General features: G+C 38.9%; 1 protein-coding gene across 1 annotated transcript in view; it reads right to left on the reverse strand.

Moving 5' to 3' along the window:
* Nucleotides 1-332: 332 nt before the first annotated feature.
* The window catches only part of Upp2 (uridine phosphorylase 2), a 40,297-nt gene continuing 13,084 nt past the window's right edge, over nucleotides 333-27,545 (reverse strand). Inside the window, 9 exon segments of the mRNA XM_077110317.1 lie at nucleotides 333-455; nucleotides 458-491; nucleotides 1,764-1,806; nucleotides 16,287-16,406; nucleotides 17,877-18,023; nucleotides 20,268-20,290; nucleotides 20,292-20,474; nucleotides 22,881-22,992; nucleotides 25,600-25,762. Coding sequence (XP_076966432.1) covers nucleotides 333-455; nucleotides 458-491; nucleotides 1,764-1,806; nucleotides 16,287-16,406; nucleotides 17,877-18,023; nucleotides 20,268-20,290; nucleotides 20,292-20,474; nucleotides 22,881-22,992; nucleotides 25,600-25,762 — 948 coding nt within the window.

Here is a 27,545-nt window from a genome sequence, read left to right on the forward strand (position 1 = left end):
CTGGTAACTGTATCTACAAATGGCTGATCTATTTTGATGTGAGCTTAATTAATGCTGCATATAAAACTCCAAATGTCACAATCCAGGAATTTTTAAAATTTGAATTATTAGATTGATCTATTTAGCTTATTCTAAAATGGAATTTGAATTTCATTTAATATGGTATTAACTTCTCTCACTATAAATTCATTTTTAAGATAAAGGGATACCATGAAACCTCTCTATTATGATTTTAGTGTGTGAATGAGAACTGTAGGAAAATGCTACAAATAAAACATGGCTTCAAAATCATGATCTACCAACTGCAAGTTGGGGAGGGTTGGACTGGCAATTTATGACATCTGGTCACAAAGTCCAAGTTGCTTTTTGATGAAGTTTGAGATTAGGAGCTGAGGCCGTTGCTGGTATCCCATCAGAACATCATGAGACAAGTTGATCTGGTCACATTCGAGTCGTCACATTCGAGTCGGTCAAGAAGGGTCACACAGACACTTCAGCAGCTAGTAGAGAAAGTAATAGGATTACTGAAGTGAATGATTTGACCTTTTCTACAGGAATATTAGCCTAGCAAGCCACCATCCAGATTATATGGAGTTTGTGTTGTTTTCTCTGTAATTAGACACAATCTGATAAACCCTTTAGTTTTCTATATAATTCATATTTATAGTTCATATTTCTATGGAATCTCACCAAAGAGTTCATTTAAATAAGCTAATTGAAAATATCATGCAAACTCCTCTTTCCGCTTTCCCTCACAGTTAGATAAAGCTCAGGAAAGCTTCAGGTTTAAGCTAAAACAAGGAGAGATCTTTGCCATCTATAAAATAGGCTCTAGTTTTTGAACCTATTTCCAGTTCTTAGAGAAGATTTCTTCTTTGAGGATATACCTGGAGAGCTAGCCCTTATTCCTTAAGAAAATGTTTGATTTTTTTCTCCCTCAGCCCTTACTGGACAGTAAAATAAATAGAGAAGAGATATGGAACATCGACCTATGAAATGTCAATAAAGGTGAGTGTCAAATTCAGAAGGACCGCAAGGGAAGATGAATTCACAGACAGCAAGGTGCAGCCTGTATGCCTTATGAAATTTGAGAAAATCTTATGAAATTTGAAAAATGAAACATTTAAACATAAGAGCTCCATAAAAGAGCAAATATATTAGTATTTAATTTCTAAAGAATGGGAATAAAATTTTATGATAGATAAGAAACTAGGAGAGAAAGAACAAAAAAACTTTCCTAAAAGAACAAAATTCTCATTTTTTGAAAAGTTGCCACAAGAACAGTATCTTTGGTTTGTTTCATTGAAAAGTTAGAAAAAAATGGGAGGCATAAAAATTCCTTACTTCCAGTTTCACATCAAGGAATTCCTTGATTTCAAGGAATGTGGTTACCTACATTGACATCCATGTTAAGCCCTCATAATTGATAACATTGAAATAATTTCTATCTGCCTCTTGCCTCTGATCATTTTTAAAGAATGTCAGCATATATGGGATTAGACATATCTACAATAACAAGTTTTAAGGATATAAAGATACAGTTGGGCATGAGTGTGATATTTATTCCTTACCCTTCTACTACTTAAGACATCTTTGTAAGATTTGATTTGGGGAGAAATATATCAGAATCATAATAGGACATGCTATCTTTTAAATTTTACTTTCATTTGACAAGTCATCATACATATTTAAGGAATGTGATGTGATATCTTGATATATGTATACATCATAGAAAGATTCAATCAAGCTAACATACCCATTACCTCACATACTTATCTCTTTCCATGATGAGAACAGTTAAAATTTCTTTCAGAGATTTTCAAATATATTTTAGTTAACTGCACTCACATGTTGTGCAAGAGATCTCTAAAATGTATTCCTCTAATTGAAACTTCATACCCTTGACCAACAGCTAGCCATTTGCCACCCCTGCCATCAGACTCTTAGCCTCTGATAAGCACCATTCTAATATCCACCACTATGAGTTTGAATATTTAAATTTCCCCTGTAAATGAGATCATGCAGTATTTGTCTTTCTGGGCCTGGCTTATTTCACTTAACATGGTATCTACCAGGTTCATCCATATTGTCCCAAATAACTAAATTTCTTTGTTTACTAAGGCTGAATAGTATTCTATTTTGTATTTTTACCACATTTTTTTTCATCCAGTAGTCTGTTGATGAACAGTTAGGTCAAGTCTCTATCTTGGCAATTGTGAGAGATGCTGCAATGCCTGGGAGTGAAGATGTCTCTTTCACATACTGATTTGAATTATTTTGGTTATATACTCAGGAGTAGTATTGCTAGATCATATGGCAATTTTGTTTTTAGTTTTTTGGGAGAACTTCATGAAGTTTTACAAAATAAGGATGTATTAATTTACATTTTCATCAACAGTATACAAGGGCTTCCCTCTTTCCACATCCTCACAAACTCTTAGCTTTTGTCTTTTTGATAATAGTTATTCTAAAGAGTGTAAAGTGACCTATCTTTGTGGTTTGAATTTGCATTTCCTGGGTGATTAGTAGTGTTGAGCATTTTTTTTTCATCTATTTGCTAGGCATTTGTATAATTTCTTTTGAGAAATATCTATTCAGACCTTTTGCCTATTTTTTTTAATCAGGCTATTTGTTTTGTTGCTATTAAGTTATATGAATTCCTTAAATGTTTTGGATCTTAACCCCTTCTCAAATACATGGTGTGCAGATATTTTCTCCCAATCTCTGTATCTTTTGTTTGGTTCAATTCTTGCTATGCACTGAGTTTTTATTTATCATGTAATTCACTCAGCTGTGCCATGAGCTAGGCAGTATTCTTTCACTCTTTTGACAGATGATGAAATGAGGATTTAGAAAGGTCAGACAAATGACCCATTACAACGCAACTGGTAAATAATTAGCCAATCAGTTCCCAGGTTCCTAAACAGCTGAGAAGAGTTCTCTCCCTTCCATCTACTCCTCTCCTGGATTGGTACAAGGTGAACCATTAGGCAAACCCACGTTGACCTGTCAAACTGACCCTCATGTTCAATGAAGTGAAAAGCAATGAAAATATTCCACTTGAGCTGAGTCAAATATTTGACCGCCCAGGACCCTGTTTATTCAAAACCCACTCAGTTGTAAAGCAACTTGGCTGAACAGGTAAACAAGCAAATGGAAGAGATAGAAACTTCCCCTGGCTTTTCAAGTTAATGATCAGCAAGTCTGTGAAGCCTGACATGGGCTGGCTGTAGCAGAGAAAAGTTGAAAGTCCTGCTTTAATCCTTCACTTGGCAGAAGGATAAAAGGAAACCAGTGCTCTGTGCTTTCCGCAGAGTGGGAGCAGACTTTACTGAATGTCTTTTCTGTATTACAAGGGTAATGCCAATGATGGGAAAGAACAGGTAATAGCCATCTCGGTGGTGTTTTCTTGACCCTGGAGAGCCTGCTAACAAGCAGCATATAATAATCTTGTCACCTAAAATTACTATTTCCATGAGAAATTAAAAGGGACTAATTATTCAAAACAATTTATCAAAATTATTCCTGACAGGTTTGCTATCATAATCCTCAGATTAGGTGTGAAGGGTGTTTCTTGGAGAGAAAGGGACACTTAATGACCCGGCTGTCACCCAGAGGGTTGTCATGTAACTGACCTGAGGATGGAATGTAATAAGAGTACACAGATCTGAACTCAGAGCTTAATGAGCCCTGAGCCCGGCCAGGGATGCCCAGGATGCCCACTTTGGGATTATATATGGCAACTTTGAAACTCCAATTAAAATTGCAATTGGAACCTCTTTCTCCGCACACACACAAAATACTCATATGCCTATACACACATTTGTGTGTATTGTTTCAGGGTATCCGGGGCCCCACAAAAGTCTTAGGAATCATAGAGCCCTATGAACTGCTACTTCCACCCCACTTCTCTGATTCAGAACAAATTTCCAGGAACGTTTTCCCATAAATGATGACCAAAGATAGCAGAGACAGGCACCAATACCAGTGTACACAGCAGAAGCCAAATGAGTTGGACTTGGGAAAATGAGAAAACAGCAATGGTTGACTTGGAGCTCCCAGCCTGGCCTTTCTATCTGCTTCTCTTCTTCCATCTCTCCCCAGGCCCTTCTCACCGGGACAACACACAGACACTTCCTGCTCCTCATGGCTTTGAGTTCTTTACTTCCTGTGTTCCTGGCATAGAAAGCACAGAATCATTGTTGAATCAACAACCCATGGCCTTTGCACTTCCTGGATCTCTCTTGAGACATCATCTCAGGCTGTTGGCTGCTTATCACAAACCAGGTGGAGAAAACTGATACTCAAATGGGCTGGTCAATGCTAAGGACACACCAACAACTCTTCTACATTGGTGTTTTTCAAAATGCAGTCCACTGGGGCTGGAGTTGTGGCTCAGTGGTAGAGCGTTCACCTAGCATGTGTGAGGCACTGGGTTTGATCTTCAGCACCACATAAAAATAAATAAAAGGTATTGTATCCAACTACAACTAAAAAAAAAATATTTTAAAAAATGAAGTCCACTGGCCATCTGCATCAGAACCAGAGATTACTCATCATAGAGATTCCCTCCCAGACATAAATAATCAGAATTAGGGGCTGGGGTTGTGAGGGGACAGTAAATCTACATAAAAAGAAAATCTCCCCAAGATAAATTATTTATACATTGTCATTTTTAAACTACTGCTTTAAAGACTTTAAACTCTAACCCTAAACCAAATCAATTCATCATAAATGTACATACCTGAACCCTAATTCCTTAGGTTCCCAAAGAATCACTGAATTAGTTACAAGCAAAATTTTGCAATTTACTCTATAAAGAATTTTCCTATATTTTTATAAAAGTATTACTAAGGACACTGCCTATTATAATATAGCTGATGATTTCACCGTTTAATATTTTCATAAATTTAACATTTGGATAATATTTTTGTGAGACTTCAAGTGCTTTCTTTATATAATGAAGCATGTGTAACTCAGAATGTTTTCATTTTAACCTTGGCCTTTAGGAAACTCAAAGCTAAATCTAAGTATTTAAGTTTCGTATTGTATTCCTAGGTAGCATCTTTAGTATCAATGCTCCCTCATCTGCTCCCTTAAGTAAATGTCTCTTATTCTTTTTGCCATTGTTTAAATGATTATTATATATTCTTCTTTAATTGAAAATTGCCACTAATGCTTTCTCAGATAAAGGTGGATATCAATCATCTTTCAGTAAATTAATGCTACCTTTTTACACCCGATGGATTAATGGAGGGAGCGACAGAAAAGAGACAAGAGACCTCAGTTCTAGTTCATCTCTGTTACAGTTTAACTGTGTTTCATTAAGAAGTTCAATTACATTCTCTAGGTCTGATCTCATTCTCTGAGAAAGGAGGAGGTTAGGCCTCAGAGGTCTCACACAAGTCCACATACTCTGCTTAATGTACTTCACAACATGTTGCCAGTATGAAGACCATGCTGTCATCTCCAGGAGATCCAGCTGCAACCTTGGCGCCTTGAGTTTCTGCTGGATGCTGGACCTTCAACCAGAGATTGAAGTCTGTTGTGCTAGGGGTGGGGGTGGCCCCTGGCAGGGGGAATCCAGGAAGCCACAAGGGAGTCACAGCAGAGAAGAGGCCAGATACAGGTGAAACCAGCCACGCAGAAGGTTGAAGCAGTGACCATTAAAGGACCTGTAAGCCAGGCACAGTGGTAAACACCTGCAATCCCAACAGATCTGGAGGCTGAGACAGGAGGATTGCAAGTTCAAAGCCAGCCTCAGCAACATAGCAAGGCCCTAAGCAACTCAGTGAGACCCTGTCTCTAAATAAAAATTTTAAAAGGGCTGGAGATGTGGCTCAGTGGTTAAGTGCCCCTGGGTTTAATCCCTGATGCGCTGGCAGCGGTGGGGGAGGGAGGCAAGATATAGCATAGGAGAGTACAATTAAAGTGAATCAAACAAACCATAGACAAGGATGAAAAACACATACAATCTTACAAAACAAGCAGAAGCAAGTTATTTTTCAAATCTCATCTTTATAAAAAGTGATAAGTAAAAAAAATACCTGAACGACAGAATTTTGAATGTGTCACACAAAGAAATATTAAATATCTGAGGTGATGGATATGCTAATTATCCTGATTTGATCATCACACCAACGATACATGCATTGAAACTTCACTTGTATCCCATAATTTGTATAAATATTGGGTGCCAATTAAAAACACAAATAAAGTAATAAGTGAATTACTTATTATTTACACTCGATTTTGCAGATACAGAGACTGATTTTCTTGACAAAGTAATGGTTATACATTCTATTTTGTAAATATCTCTTTGACATTTTGATTCCAACACTAAATCTTGGGATATGCTCAGCCCTAAGGGTCTGCTTGCTGAAGTATCACAAATATCTGCTCAAAACATTTAAAATAGAAAAACTTCCATTGAATTTAATGGTGCACATTTTGGTTCTTCTGTCCAGAGACCACGGACCTTGGGTCTCCTGGGAGGCTGCTGGCAAGAAGAGCACAGCATAGTGCAGAGAGGAGTGAGTCATTGGGGGCAGTGTTCAAATTCCAGTTCAGCTACTTCTCAGCTGTGAGGAGGCTGGGAAGTTATTCAACCTCTCAGGCAGTTTCTCTCTCTCTCGGGAAGGTGAAAAGAGCTGCAGTTGGTTGCCTTGTGGAATGACTTTTCAAAGTCCTGATTTATCTCCATTTTAGGGTTAAAAATGCTCTAGCTCCAAGCTGACTAGAATCTTTAATTTTTGTTCTGATATCTCTTTTTGACTTTATCAATGATCATGGTGCAGTTTCCTGAGCTCAGTACCCTTCACTGCTGGGAACAACAGAAGAATGTAAAAGCAAAATTAAAGTCAAGCTTCTTCTACCTCTTATTGAACAGTTATAAAGTAATATAATGGAGACTGAACATATCCCCCAAAGTTACAAGTATCTGTCAGAAGAAATAACGCTGAATTCTTCTTTTACACTAAAGAAAGCCACTGTGAGTTACAAACAACTGAAGAGATTGAAGAGGATTCAAGCAAAACCCAATCTTAGACAAATATTAGGTTTCATATAATTTTTTTATATGAAACACAAGGAAGTGTCGAAAGGCAGCAATGTCTTTGAAAAACAGATACAAATCATATCTATCTCAAATTCACAAAGCAAAAGGATTATCATCTTTAATCAGAATGTTAGGGGCTTAATTAATGTACATTTTACTTTAAGAGAGGGACCAGATGTGTGCATCTTATTAAATGATAAATGAATATATTTATTCCGCATTATACAGTGTTTCCATTGTACATTCTGACATTATTCTTTAGGGTCAGCCTTCGGATATAGAACATCGGTGATTTACACTATTTCTCTTCACCCAAATCTTTGTTAAGGGAGCACTGGATTCCTAATTCTCTTGTCCAGAATAATGACATCAGTAGGGCAACAGTAACTTACAATGTTAGTAGCCTTATTCCAGGGAGTTTGCTTATCTATCAAGAGACCCCATAGATATGACAAAGGAGGTATTTGTGTAGACTTCATAGAAAGGGGAAACCTTGACCTTTGGGGAAACTAGAAGGCTCTCCTGTTTCAGACAATGCCAAACTACTAATGTATCTGGGCAATGAGGGATCCAGTTTGTTATAGACATTTGGTATGGCCAAGGGCATCTAGCAGCATTTCTTTTCATTCATTCAGCAAAGAGTTTTTGAATGCACATAAGAAAGACATTATTCTAAGTGCTGAGAATATAGCAATGACAAGCAAAGTCCCTGTTCTATGGCACTTACATCCCAATGGAGAGAGATAATAAATACATAGCTTTCTGTATTAATATACGAAAAGCAATGTATAAGTTAATATATAAGCAAATCAGAAATATAGTCAGTAATAGTAAATGTGATGCCCAGAAGTGAAGCAGAATGACAGTGTTAGTGGGTTTGTGCAGTGACGCAAAGCTTCCCAAGGGGGCGAGATCTGACGTTAACTGTATAGAGAAAAAGTGGCAATCCACACACACCTGAGACCTCGCCATGCTGGGTGCAGAAAGATCTTTTTTTCTGCATGGGTCCAAGCTCTGTGAGTGATTCCTCTGAATTAGGACTATGGGTCCCTAGAAGTCCCTTGTTTATATTTAATGTTATTGATAAGCTGAAACTAATAGCATGAACCTTGGTACAAGTTCTGTTTGTTTATGCAGTCATTTGGTCGTATTAAAGAGACAGAAATAAAAAGGTCATCTGAGAAGGCTGAAAGAGGCAGTCTGGGGTGGACCACTGCTAACAGTGGCAAGGAGGAGGTTGTAGGTGGGGACAGGCCTGGGAGGTTAAAGGCAGTCACAGGTTCTGGGCTTTTTTGTGCCAGGTGAAATATCTCTTCCCATGCTGCTTATCATTGCTATATACCCTCCCTAACTTCCTCTGTGTCAGCAGCTGCTTGTGAATGTAAGATTTTCTGACTCACACAGAGTAGGTTGTAAATGGGTTAAAATGAAAAGGTGCCAGGTGCCAGCTCCAAGCTTCACTGCTGTGGGGGAAGGATGTTATGAAGTGGTAATGAAAGATGGGAACATGATTGTAACTTATGCGTGAGGCTTTTGTCTGTGTACTTGATGGCTGATCTTCCAAGGGGCAGCTTACCAGGAATCCACCTTTTAAAACAGTGATGTCTGAGGGAGATAAACAGCCCCTGTCACCAGGAAGAAATTCGGATGGAAATATTGCCAAGAATGACCGAATTACAGAGTTGCAGATGCAACCTTTAGTGGGAATGTTGGCAGCCCAGAGGGGTCTGCTGGATGAAAAGGCAGCAGCAGTGGCCTGGAAGAGAGCTATTTGAGAGGTGAAATCAGCTACCAGCAGCTTCTGTTGCAACAAAAAAGAAAATGCAGCAGGAGGCCAGGAACCACTGAAAGGTAGAGGAAAGTAGCCAGGAGGGCCACCTGCAGGCGGCAGGTGGTAGGGAGAGTGAGGTCACAAAGATTTGCACAAACAAATAACAGAATTTGCAGCAAATCTCATAACAGAATAACTTCTCTCCAGTTTCTGCAACATTCTGAAGAGAAAAAGACTCGTTCCTTGAGTTCACAAGCCCTGAACTCTCCCTAGCTGCCAATAGATGCCTTCTAAGAAAGAACTGATGGTTCTCACCACACTTAGGCCTTGGGCCGCATTTGGTAATTCAGCACTTTATGTTTAACTAAATCAGTTACCAGATTTGGTTCATGTACATATTAGGTTGGAGACAGATGTGACTCTGGTGATCACTTTTTTCTACACTAAAGAAAGCAGAAATATCCAAATACACATGTCCCTGCAGGCTGTGTGCTAATTGAAGTGCAGCTCGGGCAAGATCAAGCTGTTCCACTCTTACCCAAAAAGGGGTATTAACAATGACCTTCCAAAGAGCACAAGGTTGCATTTGCTGTTCTTCACGCAGATAGCACAGGGATTTACATGCACATGTATGCTGAGATAAGAGTAAAATATATTGTTTTACAACTAATCTCTTCTTATGAACCATAACTTAAAGATATATATTCCAAAAATATTATCACACTTTGCATATAATGTCTATATTAAAATTGATAGTCTATATCAGAATTCAAATTCCACTTGTGATAAAATGAAGCATTATTTTGCTGTGATTCTTCACTTCTTCGAAGATTTTATTCTCAGGGGAGTAAAGGCTACGTACACTCTTGTGGTGTGTGAAGGATATGGACAATAGGCCCCAGCAAACTTCCCTTCAACTGCTCCCCTACCCTAAATGAGTCCACCACCAAAACTCTTCCCATGACCTAGCCCTGCTAAACCCTATGAAACCCAGACTCTTTTTGGAGCCCATCACCATCTTCCCCTCGAAAATGTGCCCCTCTGTTGCTTAATAAAGCATCTCTGGTCCACTGAGCTCTGCCTCCCCTTTTCCTTTTTTTTTGTATTCTCTTTCATGTGCTTTCCTTTGGTGCTGAAACACAGGAACCAGAGTTTTGGGGTCTTTACCCATCCCTGTCTTAAGGAAACTCTACCACTTTTTCATATTTCCCTCTCATATATCTCCCTCTCTCTCCCTCCCTCCCTCTCCCTCTCCCTCTGCCACCCCCTCTTCACTTTATACTCAAAGTTAGTAACAGTCATGTTAAAAGGCCTATGAGACCTGGAAAGTGACCACTGATTGTCTGGCACTTCTCTGGCTCTCTGAATCCAGGGAAGCTCCTAGTCATGGCTAGCATGGCTGAATTCTCAGACTGACTTTTTTTTTCTCTCCTTCTCTTTCCACCTTATGCTCAAAGAAGAAGGCCCTTCACGAGTCCTGGGCTAGATTTTTGCTGACTTGCTGCCACGTGGATGGAGCAAGGACCTGTCTCGGGCCCTTTATTGATATTAGAGGCATCCTCCTTCTAACCCTACCCTCTCCAATTCCTTCCTCCTCTTATGTATTCAGACTTCCAGATCAGAGACCCCTTTCTGCCATTTTGTTCCCATATGCAACACCAGCCTTCTCATTCTTTGCAGAGGTAAGATCCCTTCTGGTCTCTTGCAAAGGTAACCTTCCCAAGATGCAGGCCTTTTGGCTTACCCAGACCGTGGGGGGTCCTTCCCCAATGAAACTGAAGGAGGGAACACCTCTCATTCTATTCTGTCTGGTGACAGAAGACATCAAGAGATGCCTTGATCTTGACTGCCAACCCAATCAAACCTATCCAACAAGGGGGCTCCCACAGGACTCCCCCTTAGGTTGTCTCATTGCTCATCTGGACCCCAGGGTTCTCCACCAATCTGGCCACAATCTAAATTAGGCAACCTAAGTCAATGGCCTGAATTTGAAATTCAGGACCTTTGGCCTCCAAATCCTCTAAGACTTAGACAATTTCCTCCGATGAAATGGCAATGGCCTGAGGTTCCTTACCTCCAAGGTTTCTTTTTACCTTTGCTCAAGGCCCTCATTATACCAAACTTGCTCTCCTCTATAATTAATTCTCACACATGCTCCACTCCATGAGCCCCCTAGATCAGGTCCTAACCCTAAGCATCCTTCTTCATTTACCACCCCTGAAATAGCAGATGAACTCCCACCAAAAGTAAGTAAAGCTAGAGGCTATAAAGGAAAGTTTCATAGACAGTGATGCCTGATAACTATCAAAAGAGACTGCCAGAGTCAAAATTTTTTTCTGAGTCAATTTGAGACCCCCAAATCTTCCTAACCTCCTACACAGGCAGACTTGATCTGTGTTTCTGTATCTTCTAGTATGATTATCTAGCACCAATATTTATCCCTCAGAGTGGCCTAAAAGATGTAATGTGGCACATAAAAGACTTAACTAACTTTACTAAGAAAGGCCTGAATAACAGAAATAAAGGAATCTATACTAACCACAGAGATTATGCCAATAAAATGGTATTTTGTAAAAATAAGATGACATTAGATAGCTGAACTATATCTTATGAGGGGGCATCTATGACATTATTAAACTAAGTGCTGTGATAACTCCAGCGATGTTAAAGATTTACATTCGCCAATAACTGTGTTGTCCTCACTGGCCTTGTTTTGGGAACAACTTCTTAGATCTTGCACCTCCTAGTGAGAGATTAATGGTTTCTATTATCTTCATGATATTCATTGACATGTTCCAGATGCTGCAACATTTATTTTGTATTAATTTCATTCAAGTACTTATGTCTTTTTGTTTTTCTCATAGGAGCATTAAAAACTGTTGATAACATTACAAACTGTTCTTTCTGAACCAGACTTTTGCCATGAACCCCTTGACTAACCCAAACATTCCTAAAAGAAAAACCCATATTGCTTGCCTCACATCACCCCCTCCCTGCTTGAAGCAGCCAGAGCGGTTGTGGTCCATTTTCTCTTAAAGTAATATTTCCATTTTCAAAAGGGGGATTGAAGCTGAGGGACAAAAAGACAGTCAATGCTAATAATAAATGGTTGGGTCAGAAAGATGGGGGCTAATTCAGAAGGAAATAAAATGCTAATATATCCAAGGCCCTTCCCCCTCTTCTTTCACCTGTAGCCAAGAATACTTGCCTCCAGGGAATTGTTGTTAATGAAGTACCTCCTGGGTGGCTCCTTTCCTGCCCATTGGACAGACGTGAAAGAACCTCTGGGAAGGTTCTTTCCCACCTTTTGGCCACTAATCACATATGCAGGATGGGGTGAAGAGAGAGACAGGATGTGGGGAGGAGAAAACATGCTAAATGTTATATATAATGAGTCTATCAAATAAGCCCACTGTGTTGACCCCCATATGCTTTCTTTTAAAAGAAGCAATTTACCTGCAGCCTTGTCTGGTCTCTGAGGTCAGGATATGTCACATTCCTTAACAAACTACCTGTTTACTGCAGAAAAAAAGCAGACCCAAAATAATGTTGCTAAGAGGAATCCAAGTTTCCCTAAAGGAGGAGGCTTTTGTGACTAGATCCTGAGACTGGGAGATTCTCAAGATAGAGCTCCCCTAGCTTTAAAATTAGACTGCCTTTTCTAGACTCTCATAAAGCACATTTTCTTCTGTATTCCCCTCATCTGGCAGGAACAAGACCAGAAAATCTGTCTCAGGTAATTAAAGTAAAACTACCCCTCATCTATCCTACTTCAGGAATCCAAATGATTCATTTTCTCTAGTGGAGACATCACAAGAGCACTAATAGCCTTGCCTTCCACTTCAAATTGAGGAGCATCATATGAAATCATGGTCCTGTGTGTATGAGAAACCAAAGGGAAAAACGGAATATGTAAGAAAATTTAAGGGCAAAACTAGCTGACAAATGTCCTCCCTTAAATTAAAATAGTTATCAAAAAGTTGGTATCCTCCATTCTGAGTGAAGCCCCAGCCAGAGGTCAAGGAAGGAAAGGTAGAAACTGAAGAAAAAACAAAAGTGTCACTTTTAAATCCAGGCCACTTGTGGGACCCAAATGGCTGGCTGTCTTACCATGATGCTTCCTTAACAAGTTCCTACCTAAACATGACCACACATTGAAGCAAAATAAAATGGTCAAGTCTTCTTTACCTTGAGACTGTTTACCTACGTATTTCAGGGCGCTCTCATCTTTCCAATATCTAAACTAACTCTAATCTGAGACAAAAACTGAATCCTGATCTTATAACAGCTGTCTCTTTCTCTCTCTCTCTCTTTAAAATCTCTTATTTTTAAAAATTGTATATTTTTGAGCTCATGATTTTATGGTGAATTCACATTTGATCCTGTATGCCTAAATTAATATATATTTTCTGATCAGTCTTATTTTATCTAACTATAGAGGATTTTGCCCAGAGGACAATTTTCAAGGATCAGCTCTCAAATAACATTGGGAAAATTTCATCTTACAACAAACAGCTACAAGATCTCTATCTCCTGTCTATTGTGTCTATATATGCACACTTGTGTGTTGTATTGTTTTGTCTACATATATGCTTGTGTCCACATATCATGTACATGGTATCAAAATTGCTATAGAAAAATGAGCACTCAGAAATTATAATTTAAATGAGAAATGGATCCAGATATCTTTGAGTTCACATGGCTTAAAAAGTTCAATTTAAATTAGGTAAACAGATAAAAATAAAGATGTCTTTAAAATTAGTAATACAAGTCTTTACGAAGTTAAAGTGCTAACTGCTAAATATAAAATCAAGTGCTCTTCTTAAATTTTATAAGATGATATATTGAAACTTTATGTATGTTTTCATAAATTGGTAAATAGAAAAATGTTTAAGATTGCTTTGTCTTCTTCACCGAAAACAAGGTTTCTAAGAGTTAAGATTCAGTCAGTTGGGCTTCAATTAAAGTACCATAAAAACAAAGTATTTCACCTTATTAAAGTGGAATAATTTGTCTAAATTTAGAAATTTCATAAGGGTTGTTTCAGAGTGTGAATTAAGAAAAGGGTAAACAAGCTAGGAAATAGATACAAGAATGTTCTAGGCTTGGAAATATATTTTAATATAGAAAGTAGAAGGAAAAATTAATGTTTCTGGATAAGAAAGTCTTTGTGTGGTAAAGTAAAAAGTTGTAAAATGTCTAAGTAAGTTGCAGAAGGTTTGTGGAGGGTAAATTTCAAAAAGTTTGTGTAACTATGTTAGATATGTATAATTAGCACAAAGTCACTTAAGGCTTTTTCCTAAGGTCAATTATTAATGTACTGATATAAACCAAAGTTTGATCCTCTATGGTTTAAAGTAACAAAAACATTAATCTGCTATTATCTATCAAGATAATTTCTTGTGTCATCCTCTATGGGTTAAAGTAACAAAGATTTTATAAAATATTAATCTGCTATTACCTATCAAGATAATTGCTTATGTTTGTTAAGTTTTATTCATTAGAGCAACTGGCTTTAAAGGAATTAGGGTTTGTAAAACTCTGGCTAAACAAAAACTGTTATTTTAGAGTATTATATTACATTACAGATTATGGATATTTCTTTAAAAGCTAAACTTGGTCAATATAAAAACATAAGTGTTATTATGCTGCTATTACTGGCCTCTGTATATTAAATGTATTCATATATTCCAAGTACACAAGTATATAAAGTATAAAATTTAGACGAGCATTTTACTGAGCTGCTCTTCTTTGAACTAAGGTTTAAAGTAAAGGTTTGGGATTATAAAAATTATGTTTCTTAGTTCATAGCTATTATACAAACTCAATATGTTTTTATTCTTGTTAATTTCATTTTGTATTTTTCTTGTAAACTTTTAACTGTTGTCCTTTAGTGCCTTACATAAATACAACTTTCAATATAACAATCTTAGTTAATTTGAGATAGCAGGCCATCATCTATAGATAAACAGGATGAAAGGCTAACTTTCAGTACTAATACTGACCCCAAATTAAATAAAAGGGTTCAATGACTGTAAAGTTATAGATATTAAAATTAAAACCCAGTACTCTTACTTTAAGACTGCTGAAACTGGCTTGATGGATGTTTAAGAATAAGGCTTGGAGATTCAAGTTAAGAAAGTAAAAAGGCCAAGAAAGAAGAAAAAATAACCAATATTTGGCTCTTGCCCTCTGAGTCAGCTTGAATCCAGAGAACAAGGGAACTTCTCTAAGGGCCCTTCAACTCTGAATCACGTGACCTCCTGATCAGGGGATCCATGAGACTCTGGAGAACAGAAAGCCAACCAGTGCACATACTGCAGACAGGAGGGTCATTGGAAAAGGGAGATCTTGCTAATGCTTCCACGTGGTCAAGGAAACCCTGATGTAACCTGACAGATGGTACTAAAGTTGCTAAGGGGCTACTCACAAGTTCCCAAGAGTGACCCCCTGAGGGAACTCAGCTGACTCTTAACAAGAGATAGCAACAAGGTCAATTTGATCAGCTTGGTCTTAAACACCTAGGAAAAATAGTTATAACCAAAGTATAGCCATATCTGGGCATTTAAAAGAAAAGATAATGGTCTTTTGTAATAGAACTTAAGACATACACTTGTGTCAGCCCCACAGCCCTGGTGCCATTCAAATACTGAGGAGTTTCTTTATGAGGCTCATTTTTACCCCTGCCTACCAAAATTCAGACTGGCCTCTGCATATTGGTCTTCCTTACTCCTCAAACTGATGTTTTACCTAACAACCAAAGTTTGCCTATCCTGATAACAGTGCACACCAGACACAAGAGAGCCCTTCCATTTATTCCCTTACTCAAAGGGCTACAGATATCTGCCGGGCTTGGCACAGGAGCAGCAGGATTAGGAACTTCTATTTACTACTATAAAAAACTGTCAATACAGGTTATTGAAGACATTCAACAGGTTGCTTATTTGATACTGACTTTACAAAATCAATTGGATTTCTTGGCATCTGTGGTCATGCAGAATCATCATCGGAGTCTAGATCTCATTACTGCTGAGTGAGGTATCCTCTGCCTCTTCCTTGAGGAAAAATGTTGCTTCCATGTCAACCATCAGCACTGGTAAGAAATAAAGTTAAGCAACTCCAGGATCAGTTGGAACAACAGAGATGAGAAGAAGCCAATGCCTAAAACAGTGAACATCCTGGCTTCTCTCTCTTTTTAAACCTGTTAGAACTCATTTTTCTTGTAATAACTTTTTCCCCTGCTTTGTTAACTTAACAGAGAAGCAGCTTCTTGATAAGGTGACCTGTCTAGCCCAGACCACCTCCCAACAACATGCAGAAGCCAATCTCCTCCTTCACTCACAATGTGATTCTCCTGAGCCCCATAATGAAGGAGTCACCCACAACAATGTCGAAGTTCCCTCCCTCTACACTCCCCTTAAGTCACAACCACCAGGACTGTATAGGAGCCTAACATACCTCCCACCTCCTTGTCCTCTTCTAGATCTCTGATGGGCGGATCTCCTACTCTGCCTCTTCTCAGCAGGAAGTAGCCATATATTATAATGTCACCCCAACTCATTATATCCCTATCAGAGTCTGGAATAAAAGATATAGATAATAGCCCCCAGAAAATTTCCCTTATCCACAACTGTTCCCCTGCCTGCCCTCCTGCCCCACCTTAAATGAGCCCACCACCAAAACTCCTCCCATGAATGGCCCTGCTAAACCCTATAAAATACAGACTCTTGTTGGAGCCTGTCACCATTTTCCCCTTGAAGATATGCCTCTCTGTTGCTTAATAAAGCATCACTGGTCCGTTGAGGTCAGCTTCCATTTTCTTTTTCTTATTGTATTCTCTTTTATGTGCTTTCAATGTACTGCCAACATTATGGACACTCCCCAGATAATTTCTAATGTTCTAATAGAGACTCCCCCTCTCAGCTGTGTCTGCAGTCATTCTCCTTGTCATCTCATCCATTGCATGGCTTTAAGTGCCACTTATATGCTGTCTGTCAACTTGTACTTTTATTCCTCCAGTCAAACCCCTCACCTGAACATTAGATTCACAGGTACCCCTGCTTACTTGGCCTCCATTTAGATGTCACTACTCCCACATCTTCACCTCAATTTTCTTTCCCAATTATAGTAACTTTGTCCATAGTTTATAGCCTAGTGTTTAGGTCATAAACCTAGGGGACATTCTTGGTTCTTGCCTTTCTCCCAAAATTTGCATCAAATTATCAACAAGTCTTATTGGATTTATCTTCAAAATGTTTCCAAAACCTAACTGCATCTTCCCTGCTCTACAGCTTTCATCCTGGCCTGTCACCTTTCACTAGCCTGTAGCATCAGTCTTCTCATTCCTGTCCCTGCTCTGTGCTGGGTCCTGGTATGTCTTTATCTCAGCTGCCAGGGTGACCCTTCTAAAACACAGGTCAGATCTGGTCACTCCTGTATTCAAAGTCCTCCAGTGGCTCCAGTTTCACTCATAGTGAACACTACCACTCACTCTCCATGATCTCACCCCTCCAGGCCCTCTGGTCTCCAATTTGTTCCTCCAGCATGCTCTGCCTGCTCCTTATGATCTTAGATTTACATTTACCAGAATGTGCTTCCCATGTGAGGTCCACGTGACATTTTCTAAAGTGTCACTTTCTCCTACCCTTCCCTGACTATGCTAATTAAAATTATGATGGATGGATTATTTTAGGAATACCTTATTTGCATTCTGTCTCAATAGATTCAATTGTAATAGGAAACAGCATCCACCTCCAAGACTAAAAAAAAATGTCTGAACTTACTGTCAAAACTTCTGCTTTATCACCAATGAGCTGATGCCTTGGGCAACTTGGTTTTTTTTTTTGACCCTTGAGGTTGTTTCCTCAGATGCATAATCAGATTAATGTCCTGGGCACTCACAAAACATTCTGATTTAAGTTACAAACAATTATAGGGCATGCTTTCAACCCAAAATAATATATGGCTGGATCCCTGTTTCTTCTTCTGAAGAATGAGAATAGCTTTAGTAAAAAAGATTGGGACCCTCAGTATTAATGAAAAGTTTACCTTTTAGACCACATAGACCACACATGGCTGCAAACACTGTAGATTCCATTTCAATGTTCCTCACACCAGCTTTGTATGCTCTTTTCAAGTAATCTAACTTCTTTTCTTTAGAAAAGGAGCACAATGCTCCATCTAGTCGACCTTGGCCTGAAAGAGAATGGAGAACATTTAGTTCTCCATAGCCCAGCAGAGCAGTAATATGACCCGGAGGTTTGGTGTTGGCCACAGCATCTTCAGGTATCTCCACCCCTTGAGCCTGCTCCCCAGGTGAGATAAACCTGGCTGCTGAGTCTTCCCAGCAGAAGACACCATGGAGCACGGCTGTGTCTGACTCAAGAGTCTCATATGAAGAGCACAGCATCTCTAGCTATGCCTTGTTCTGGGGCCAGTAACCACTGAGTGACCCAGCACCCAGCATCGGGCCTAGAGACTTCAGAAACTGGGGTCTTGCTGAGAGAGCTACCCTTCCAGAGAAGTCTCAGGCTGCCCCAGTGATGGGGAGATGGCCAGGTAGAAGAGCTGGGAGAGAAGAGGCTTCATGCCTCAGTGAGACTCCTAAGGACCTGGGTGGGATTTGGATACTGCAGCACTCCATATGGCCATTGGGACAGCAGCAGCCAGATGGAGGCAATTAGGGGTCCACTTTCCTCCCTTCACACTCCCCTTGGGTTGCATGCCACCCCTCTACATTCACTTTTTCTGCTCCAGATTGCTCTCAGTGTTCATGAACCGCTTTGTTTCACTGGGTCAACTAGTGGGAACAGAAGGAAGTGGATACACCCCCCAAATAGAGCTCTTCTCCCCTCCACACTCCTCAGGAGGCCTAGCTTAATAATATTTTGTCATCATCTGTCATTTGCACAGTCTTCTTTTGGGCTCCCTTTGCTTTCTTTTACCCCCTCTCTTCTCTCTCTTTCATGTCGCTTTCACTCTGGAAGTCTGTTTCTCCCTGTTCTCTTCTCTTTAGCACTGCTGACAACACTTCTAACAGCATGATTTAAGCTGATTCAGACTCACGCATCACAAAAGCCAGGCAGGTAATGTCGATGAGACGGTTTGCCTAGTCCGAAAGCAGAAGTGCCACCAGTCCATGTGGTCCCAGATGTGGGCCAGGGCTTGCTTGGGCTGCCATGCATATAATATTTTCTATATTTTATATTACCTTATATTATTTCTTTTTTAAATTTTTTTCTTAGTTGTAGTTGTACACAATACCTTTATTTTATTTATTTATTTTTATGTGGTGCTGAGGATTGAACCCAGTGCCTTGTACATGCCAGGTGAGTACTCTACTGCTGAGCCACAATCCCAGCCCCACCTTATGTTATTTCAAAAAGCTAAACATCTGGATTCTCATATAAAATCTCTAGAAAGAAGAAATGTTGGAAAAATAATTCATACTTTTAAAAATACTGCATGGCATTCCCCCGCCCCGAAAAAAAACAACATTGACTCCAACAGGCCACAATTTGCAAGCTCTGTCTTTAAACACATAGCTGGATAACCCTTCAGATGAAGGGTTGTGAGCCAGAGGCTTAGGATAGATTCAATATCACTCCTATTTATAACCAATATGTAGTGAAACACCTTTAATAACCTGAAGAAAAATGTATAAACAATGCAACCTATGTCCATTCATGATTTTGAAAAATTCAGTAGGAATTCTAATCCAGAAGGAAAAGTAGTTCAGAATGAAATCATAAGATGTTGATACAAATTTAACTATACTGCAAGATTTCCTGAATGCTTTCCACATCATGGTACCAACCCTGTAGATTCCTTCTTCTGTAATGAACAAAGTCTGTCCTTGAAGGACTTCTGCCTAACCCTTCACCCCTTAGACCAAGAGCTGCTACTTAGCATTGACCTTCAATTTGTCTCTAAACTTGGTGAGAGAACCCTTTACTCATGGCTGAGAGATAAAGGCACCACTCTGAGACCACCCCATCCCTGTAAGATTTGTTCCCTAAGACATTTCTTTCCATTTCTTGGTCCCCACTCTTGCCTAGATACCAGATCCCTTTTGAGATAAGGGTGAAAGGCAGAAACATAGAAGCAGCGTATCTCCCTTCTCCTAGAGGCACCAATTTAACTTAAAGACATGAACAAGAGATAAGATTCTGTGAACATCACTAATTGCATTTTAGTATTCAATTTGTTCTTGGAGGATTAAACCCACTCTCAGTATAAATTAATTCTGCGTGTTTCTCTGCTGCTTATTAGGCCCTTATGTTGCTATGCTTTGGTAAGTTAAAAGGCTGTTTTTGTTCCTTTTTTAATCCACAGCTATTAATTTTATAAAGTTGGATTTTTAATATAAATTATGGACTTGAATAACAAAGAGTTGCTAACATTTTCCTGTTGCCTTCACAGTTTATAAATTCTTCTCACCTTTATAAAAATCATGTACGCATTGTATGTCCAATGAGGGTTGGGAAGTTGGGAATTTCTTTGCTATGGTTGAACAGTTCTTCAGCCAGTTCCTTGTCAAGTTCAGTACTCCGAGTGACAACATTGTCCAAGATAACCTGCTCAAACTGGGGGTGGAAGAAGGAATCTACAGTTGTATCTGTTATGACAACAGACCCTGGTGCAATCCTTGCAATATGGGAATAAATAAGTGATCACAGAAGAATATCATTTTGCTTTTACTTTTGTGACACATACTATGTAACCTATTCTGTCAACATTAATTAATGTTGGTGGCTAATGATCCTCCCTGTTTTCATCTTTAAAATTATTTTCTTTTCCAAATGCAATTAAGTAACATCCAGAATAGGCATTTCCATTTGCTGTCTTTCCAGATTCACATTTACAATGTGATGGGGTTTAGATTTCAAGACAAACATGACTCTTGGACATGCAAATTAGTACCAGCCTTCAGGCTCAAATTTGAATAAATTAGGTCAGGAATAAACTAAATGAGACTGCCAGCAAGTAGCTTTCATAAAGTGATGTGACTACTTGATATTTAATCTCCTCTGCAACTCCTTGATTACTATAATTTCTTGGCATCTCCCTCCTCTTTTCCTTCTGATTCTCATCACATTCGCTCCCTCTCCTCCCTGACTCCATGTAAATTAGGCCGCTTGGCTGACCTTCCATTGCTACAATCTGGCTTGTTCAGGGGACTTGGGCTTACTGCAGGAACCGTTTCTGCCAGCCACTGCTCTCCCTGCATTCATGTCCTCCCTGACACCTTTTCACCACACTGACACCAATTCATCCTTCAGGTGGCAGCTTCAGTCACTTCCTTCAACAGGTCTGAATCCATGCAGGGAAATAAAAAAATATAAACAACTAAGAGGCAACACTATAGGTTACATTGAATTTCCCAGGCCCAGATGTGACGGAGCTCTTGATTCATTCTGATTGCTATTTAGAGCCTGAATAAGGAGACATCTTGAGACTGCCCTAGACTCTCTCTGTCTTAACACTCATCACATTTTTACAGCTACTTGTTTATCTGTTTCTCTGATAGAACATAAAGTCTATAAAGACAAGAATAATATCGGATCATTGCTGTCCCCCAGATCTCACACTGAATTTATCACACTATTGGTACTCAGTAGAAATTTATTGCATGAGTAAATGCTTCCATAGAGATGTTATAGAGCACAGGGTCTGCAAACTCTAGTCTACAGGCCGAATCCTACCTGTCTTTGTAAATAAAGTGTTGTTGCAACATGGTCAGACCCATTCATTTACATAATGGCCTCCACTGTTTTCAAGCTATTACATGGATCACAGAAGTTGCAATAGAAACCACTCTGTGTGGAAAGTCTGAAATATTTATTACCTAGACATTTATAGGAAAAATTTTCCAGTCCCTACTATGAAGCATAGCCTGGTCCTGGGTGGTATAAATTCCACATCAATCAAAGTAGAATTAATTATAGAACACTGTAGCAATCACAGCTACAAACCCAAGGTGGCCTCTGAAGATAGAGTTTTCATGGGTCAGATCCTTTTTAAATAAGACAAACAAGTGGTTTTTTAATTTGTTTACAATGTCCTAAGAATAGGAAAGCAGTTGAGAAGGAGGTTGAAATGTGTACACCCAAAATGATGTTATTCACATGCCATCTCAATGCTTAGATGCATTAAAATATCTATGTCATGGTAAAAGTCTCTAGAAGGTAAAAAATACTATTTAACAAAGTACTTTTTCTTTACTAAGGTGTGTTCACCCACTTAAGGAGTGATCATGTCAGCAAAGGGATAAGCTATATCTCTTTCATCTCCAAATGCAATGTTGCCTAAAATAAAACAAACAAATAGATCTTATTTATAATCTAAAAGTGCTTAATGAGGATATAACTCCCAAATGAAGGCGTTCACACCAATGCACTGATTTAATTTGACAGCATTCATAAACCTTCATTGAGATTTTGGTAATGTCTGCAGTACATGTCATGTTGCCATGGAACAAATGACCATGATTATGAGCTGGATGGTCACCAGAGTGTCTTGTCCAAGACAGACACTCATTAATATCAAGCAGTAACTGCAATAGTCAGGATGGTATAATGCAGACAGATCCTTGTATCCCACAAGAATTATGAGCAACCTTAGGAACAATGTTATCCCAGATGCATTGTTCCCTACTGCTTACTTAGCTGATAAAACAGGCATATCTTTGAAATTTTTTAAATGGAGAACACTTATTTCTGTCACTTAGAAAATTTCTGAGCCAGTTTCAAAACTTGCTCTCTACCCTCAATACATATTGTGAGCTATTCTTCCATTCTTTCCCATATGAACATCAGAGATCATTTTGGCAGTGAACAATGGGATCTCTCTTTCCAGGTTTCCATGGAGAAAAAAAAGAAAGAAAGAAAGAAAAATGCAATAAATTTCCTTCAATTACCTCAAGTCCAGTCTCCTGACACTTTTTGTCCCACCTGGGTTTCTGTTGGGATCTGAGTATGTGGGTGTATTTTGAATGAATTGGAGAATGTACATAAAAGTCTCTCAGTTTTAATGGTAAAAAATCAATCCAACTCACCTATTCCCCCTGATGTACCAATTCTGATAATGATGACATCACAGCACCATGCATGATGTAATAATTTGATGAATTCATGAAGCATAATAGAAATGGAGGGATGCCATGCTGTTAAAAGAAAAGAGGAAGTCGTTATACATCTCACAATTGGATACGTGAACAGGACATATTTTCTTCCTTCATTACAAGTTAACAGCCCTCAGATAAATTTACATAATCATTAAGACTTTGCCAATGCTAAAGAAAATGTAAGTCATCTCTGACGCCTACATGACATGCTGATGGATGTGTCCATCTGTGAGGATCAGAGAGAGGCATCTTGTTGCCAGTTAAACTGAGCTCAGTCCTGCTTGTCAAGAGCAGAAGTGGGAAATGGTGTGGTGTACAGGTGTGTCAAGGCATTGTAATTTCTCGTCTCCCCCTTGAGTGCTTTCTGATAAGCCTACGTAAGGAGCTTTTTGCACAATTGACTTAATATAGAAGAAACATAATTTGGGTTCATGCCCTTCTCCACCACAGTAAGTGAAATAGGAAATCCATTTCATGGTTCTCATGTGGCCTCGTTTACTTGGCACAATTCTGTTTGAGTTCTGAGGGGTTCCTGGGGAGAGCTGTGAATTTAATTCCCACCTAAGAATCTGAAACTTATTATGAACATGTGGGTGAGCTTAAATTGCAGTAGATCATGACCAAAGCCCTGGTTTTCTTCAGTATTTAGAGGGGTAGAATTAATGTCACTAGAATAAAGGTTAACACAGTGTAGAGGATTTAGTGGCTCTTGATGGTTATACTGTGCTCTAATAACTCCCCAGAAAGATTTTCCATTTAGTAATTTGTAGAAACTGAAACAGTTGTATTTTGATGGCTACTTTATTCCTGACATAACAGCAGAGAGTCAAATGTATTCCTCTATGTATTCTACTCTGAGGTACAAAGACTTTGGAAAACCAATGAAGCTAGGTCTATGGTGTTTTCACCTGACTTCCTTCCTTCTCACCATCAAGAATATTAAACTATGGAAAGTTTGAACCTCTGGGTTCACCATTTTTTGTTATCCACCCAATATGCCCCCAACTTCAAAATGCTTATAAGCCTCCTAGGATGGATCAGGAATCAACCCTGTACCAATTTGAATATTCAAGATTAACACGTTGGAGGTTTTGTCACTAATAAATAAATTGTCTAAATATCATCTTCCTCAAAAATAAATTATGAAGATAAATTGTTGTTTGATCTCTTAGTTTCCTTCTAAATCCAGCACTTGGTAAGTTTATAATTATCACTTATTTTGCAACATGGTGATAAAATGACAAATGTACTTATGTGTTTCTCTTAAAATTGTACTCTCACTCTCTCTCTCTCTCTCTCTCTCTCACACACACACACACACACACACACACACACACACACACACTCCTCAACAGCTACTGGAAAGGAGGAATTTTCAAAGGGGTCCCTATTGAAAATCCCCTGCCTGCCTAGTAAGACTCATTTCTAATTGGCTGACCTTGGTGCGATACATATTTCAGATCTTTTTCTTTGACAGGCAAGCAGGGTTCGTCTCTTGCTATTTTCATGTTTTATTCTGAAGCTTTATTGCCATTTTTAAATAAACCTTACTTTTTTGTCCTTCCCCATTTACTGTACCAGAAAAGAACAGTTTTGATCTAAAAGACCAGCAAAAATTAGCAAGATGAGATTTGCCAAGATTAAAGGATATTTGGCTTTCTTTGAATGCAGATATTCTATGATTGTCTATTGAATGAACAAGTGAATAAATGAATGGATTCTGCCATTTGAGCCTGAAGCAGGTTTCAGGCACTATTGCCTACAGGGAAGATCAACTTGGCTGCCCCTTTCTCATTAAATACTTATTTGTTACCCCAGACTTCCATTCATGATCACCCACACTGCACCAACGAGTACTTTGAGTGATAATGGATGTGACTGTCCCCTGGTGCAGACATGTTTACAATTCAGCTCCTTAGAACTGACATACCTCTGCATAACTCTCCCTCTACTCCCTGGACCGCCTTCTTTCCTCTAAGGAGGACTTCAATGTTCAGTTAAGTGATGAACTCAGCTCTATGGGGAGAGACTAGTTGAGAAAAGTAGGCTGGGTGCCCATGTAGAGCCACCCACCTAAGTATGGGCCACTTAGGGGAAATGATCTGTGTATCCCCTAAAACTTCAAATCATTCCACTTTCATGTTGTCTTAGGACATTGTGTTTGTCCAGATCTGTTAACATATTCTAAATGAGCGGACAGCATCACAAGAGCTCGGTGGAAATTCAACAGCAGTTTTTCAGCAAACTTACTATAGCATGAAGCGGCCCTGCTTTAGCAATCCTGAAAATTGGCTCCTATGCACTGAAAACTCAACATTTGCAAAGCTGGAAAAGGAATAGAGGAGAAAAAAAATCGATGGGGAGGGGAGGGTATTAGTTAGTTACAAAATAGAGGAGGTGAATATGTGCTTTGAGGGGTTTTTTCCTCCCTTAACTTCATTAACTAATAATATAATTATAAACTGAAGTGATACTAAATGCTCTGTTCTGCCCTGAGGACTTTTTCCAAGGCAGAAGAGAATGTTATACCTGGACATCTGGCTGATTGTGCAATACTGCAAAGCTGAGGGCAAAGAACTACATTCAGAAAGTTCCTACATTGTTCTCTAGCCTGTGAAGACCTGGTGTCAGGCAGCCACTGCACACTCAGGCTGATGGAGAGCACAGGACCAGTTTTGAACATGCCATATCTGTCTGTTCTAGCGCAGATGTCTTTAATGTCTTCTCCATCTCCCTCCAGTCTGAGCTCCTTGTGCATAAACATTGCAAATGCTCTCATCCTGTTGGGGCTTCCACCAACGCAGTCAAACTGTTAATAAAAATAAATACTTGCCATAGTAACTGGGATAAGAACCAGGGGTTCTTTCAACTCTAATGTTTTAAATTTATTGTTTAGTTAATTTACTTAAAAGTATGTGTAGATGTCATGGGTTATGCTTATGAATTAATTTGTGTCATTAACCTGTAAAGAAGGCAATCAGATGCAAAGTTTTATGTACTAAATTAAAGAAAATTAAAGTAAGTGTTGATATTATTTAAGGAGGTATTTCCTGGTGTTTTTGTTTAGAGTAACATCAACATGCATGTTGGGTTTATGCAAACATTCTAGTGACGAACATTAGCATGATTTATGCTTATTAGGTAAGTACTGTTGACATGAAATACAAGTAATAAAAGGGCAAAGAGAACTACCAGTTTTACATTTGTTTTCTGATTCCACATCCCCATTCATAAGCCTTTATTATAAAATATACTATGATAACTTAAAGCTTTAAACAAATCATGTCAAGACTTTTCAACTTCTCATTGAGAAGGAGTTATGATGGAATAAGCTTTCTTATTATAAATTACTGCAGTATCTCATCTGCCCTAGTGATATGATTCTGTTTTTGTTTTGTTTACTTTTCAGTCTCTCAATTAGGTAGGTGTTGAAACTGAAGGTGTCACATCTAGTAAAATATGCTAACAAAATCATAAGTAGATGCTAATTCATAATGTGGGGAGGGTTGAGTGGAAGAACTTTAGATTGGCCAAAGGGGAGGGAGGAGGGAAGTGGGAATGGGGGTAGGAAAGATGGTGGAATGAAACAGACAAAATTACCCTAGGTACATGTATGATTGCATAAATGGTGTGACCCTACTCTGTGTACAACCAGAAAGGTGAAAATTTATGCTTCATTTGTGTACAATGGATTGAAGAGCATCCTGTTGTCATGTATAACTGATTGGAACAAATAAATTTTAAAAAATGAAAAAAATAGAACATTATGAGAAAGCATCATCTAGTAATCAGGAAGTGGGCTATCACTAGATACTGAATTTGCCAGCACCTTAATCTTGAATTTTTAGGTTCCAGAGCTGTGCAAAATAAATTTGTTGTTTCTAAGCCAAATACCAAAAAATAAGAAATCTTCAGTTACTTCTGAAATAACCTGTTAGAAATACTTCAGCCTGAGGGATGGGAGCAGTAGATGCCAGAGAGGGAAGCAGAGTAGCTTGCTGCTGGTGGTATGGATGAACAGCTGACTGAGTCAGTACCAGGGTCAGCTATAGAGAGGACTGGCAAAAGCAGAGAACCATAGAGGTCATCAGGCACACGGTCACTCAGGAACTCTCAGTGGTGCAGTGTTGAGAAACTTGAACACAAGGAAAGCAACATGGTGGTCAAAGCCCTGCTCTTCAAGGTTAGGTAAGCCCAGTTTTGAACCACAGCCCATCACTGATTAAATAACTTGGACAATGTCACCTATGTATTCTCTCTGTGCTTTAGACCATCACCAAAATAGGAAAGACAGTACCTCTCACAGGACTGTCAGGATAAAATGGGATTGCATATGGCAAAGGACACTGCACAAATCCAGGCACCTTCTCAGTGTTCCACAAATGCTCACTAGTATTTTTTTTATCATATAATAATTTCCTAGACCTCCTTTTAAGCTTGTTCATTGTTTCTGTATTGCAGAGTTTAGTACAAATGAAGCTATTTCAAGTTCTCTAGTGAAGAAAAAGCAGTTGGTGATGTCTGACTGATGTGGGCAGCATTGGGCAGAGGAACTGAAGAAGGGCTGGGGAGATCCATTCCAGGGATAAAGA

This window comes from Callospermophilus lateralis, chromosome 9, assembly GCF_048772815.1.
Source record: "Callospermophilus lateralis isolate mCalLat2 chromosome 9, mCalLat2.hap1, whole genome shotgun sequence".
NCBI lineage: Eukaryota > Metazoa > Chordata > Mammalia > Rodentia > Sciuridae > Callospermophilus > Callospermophilus lateralis.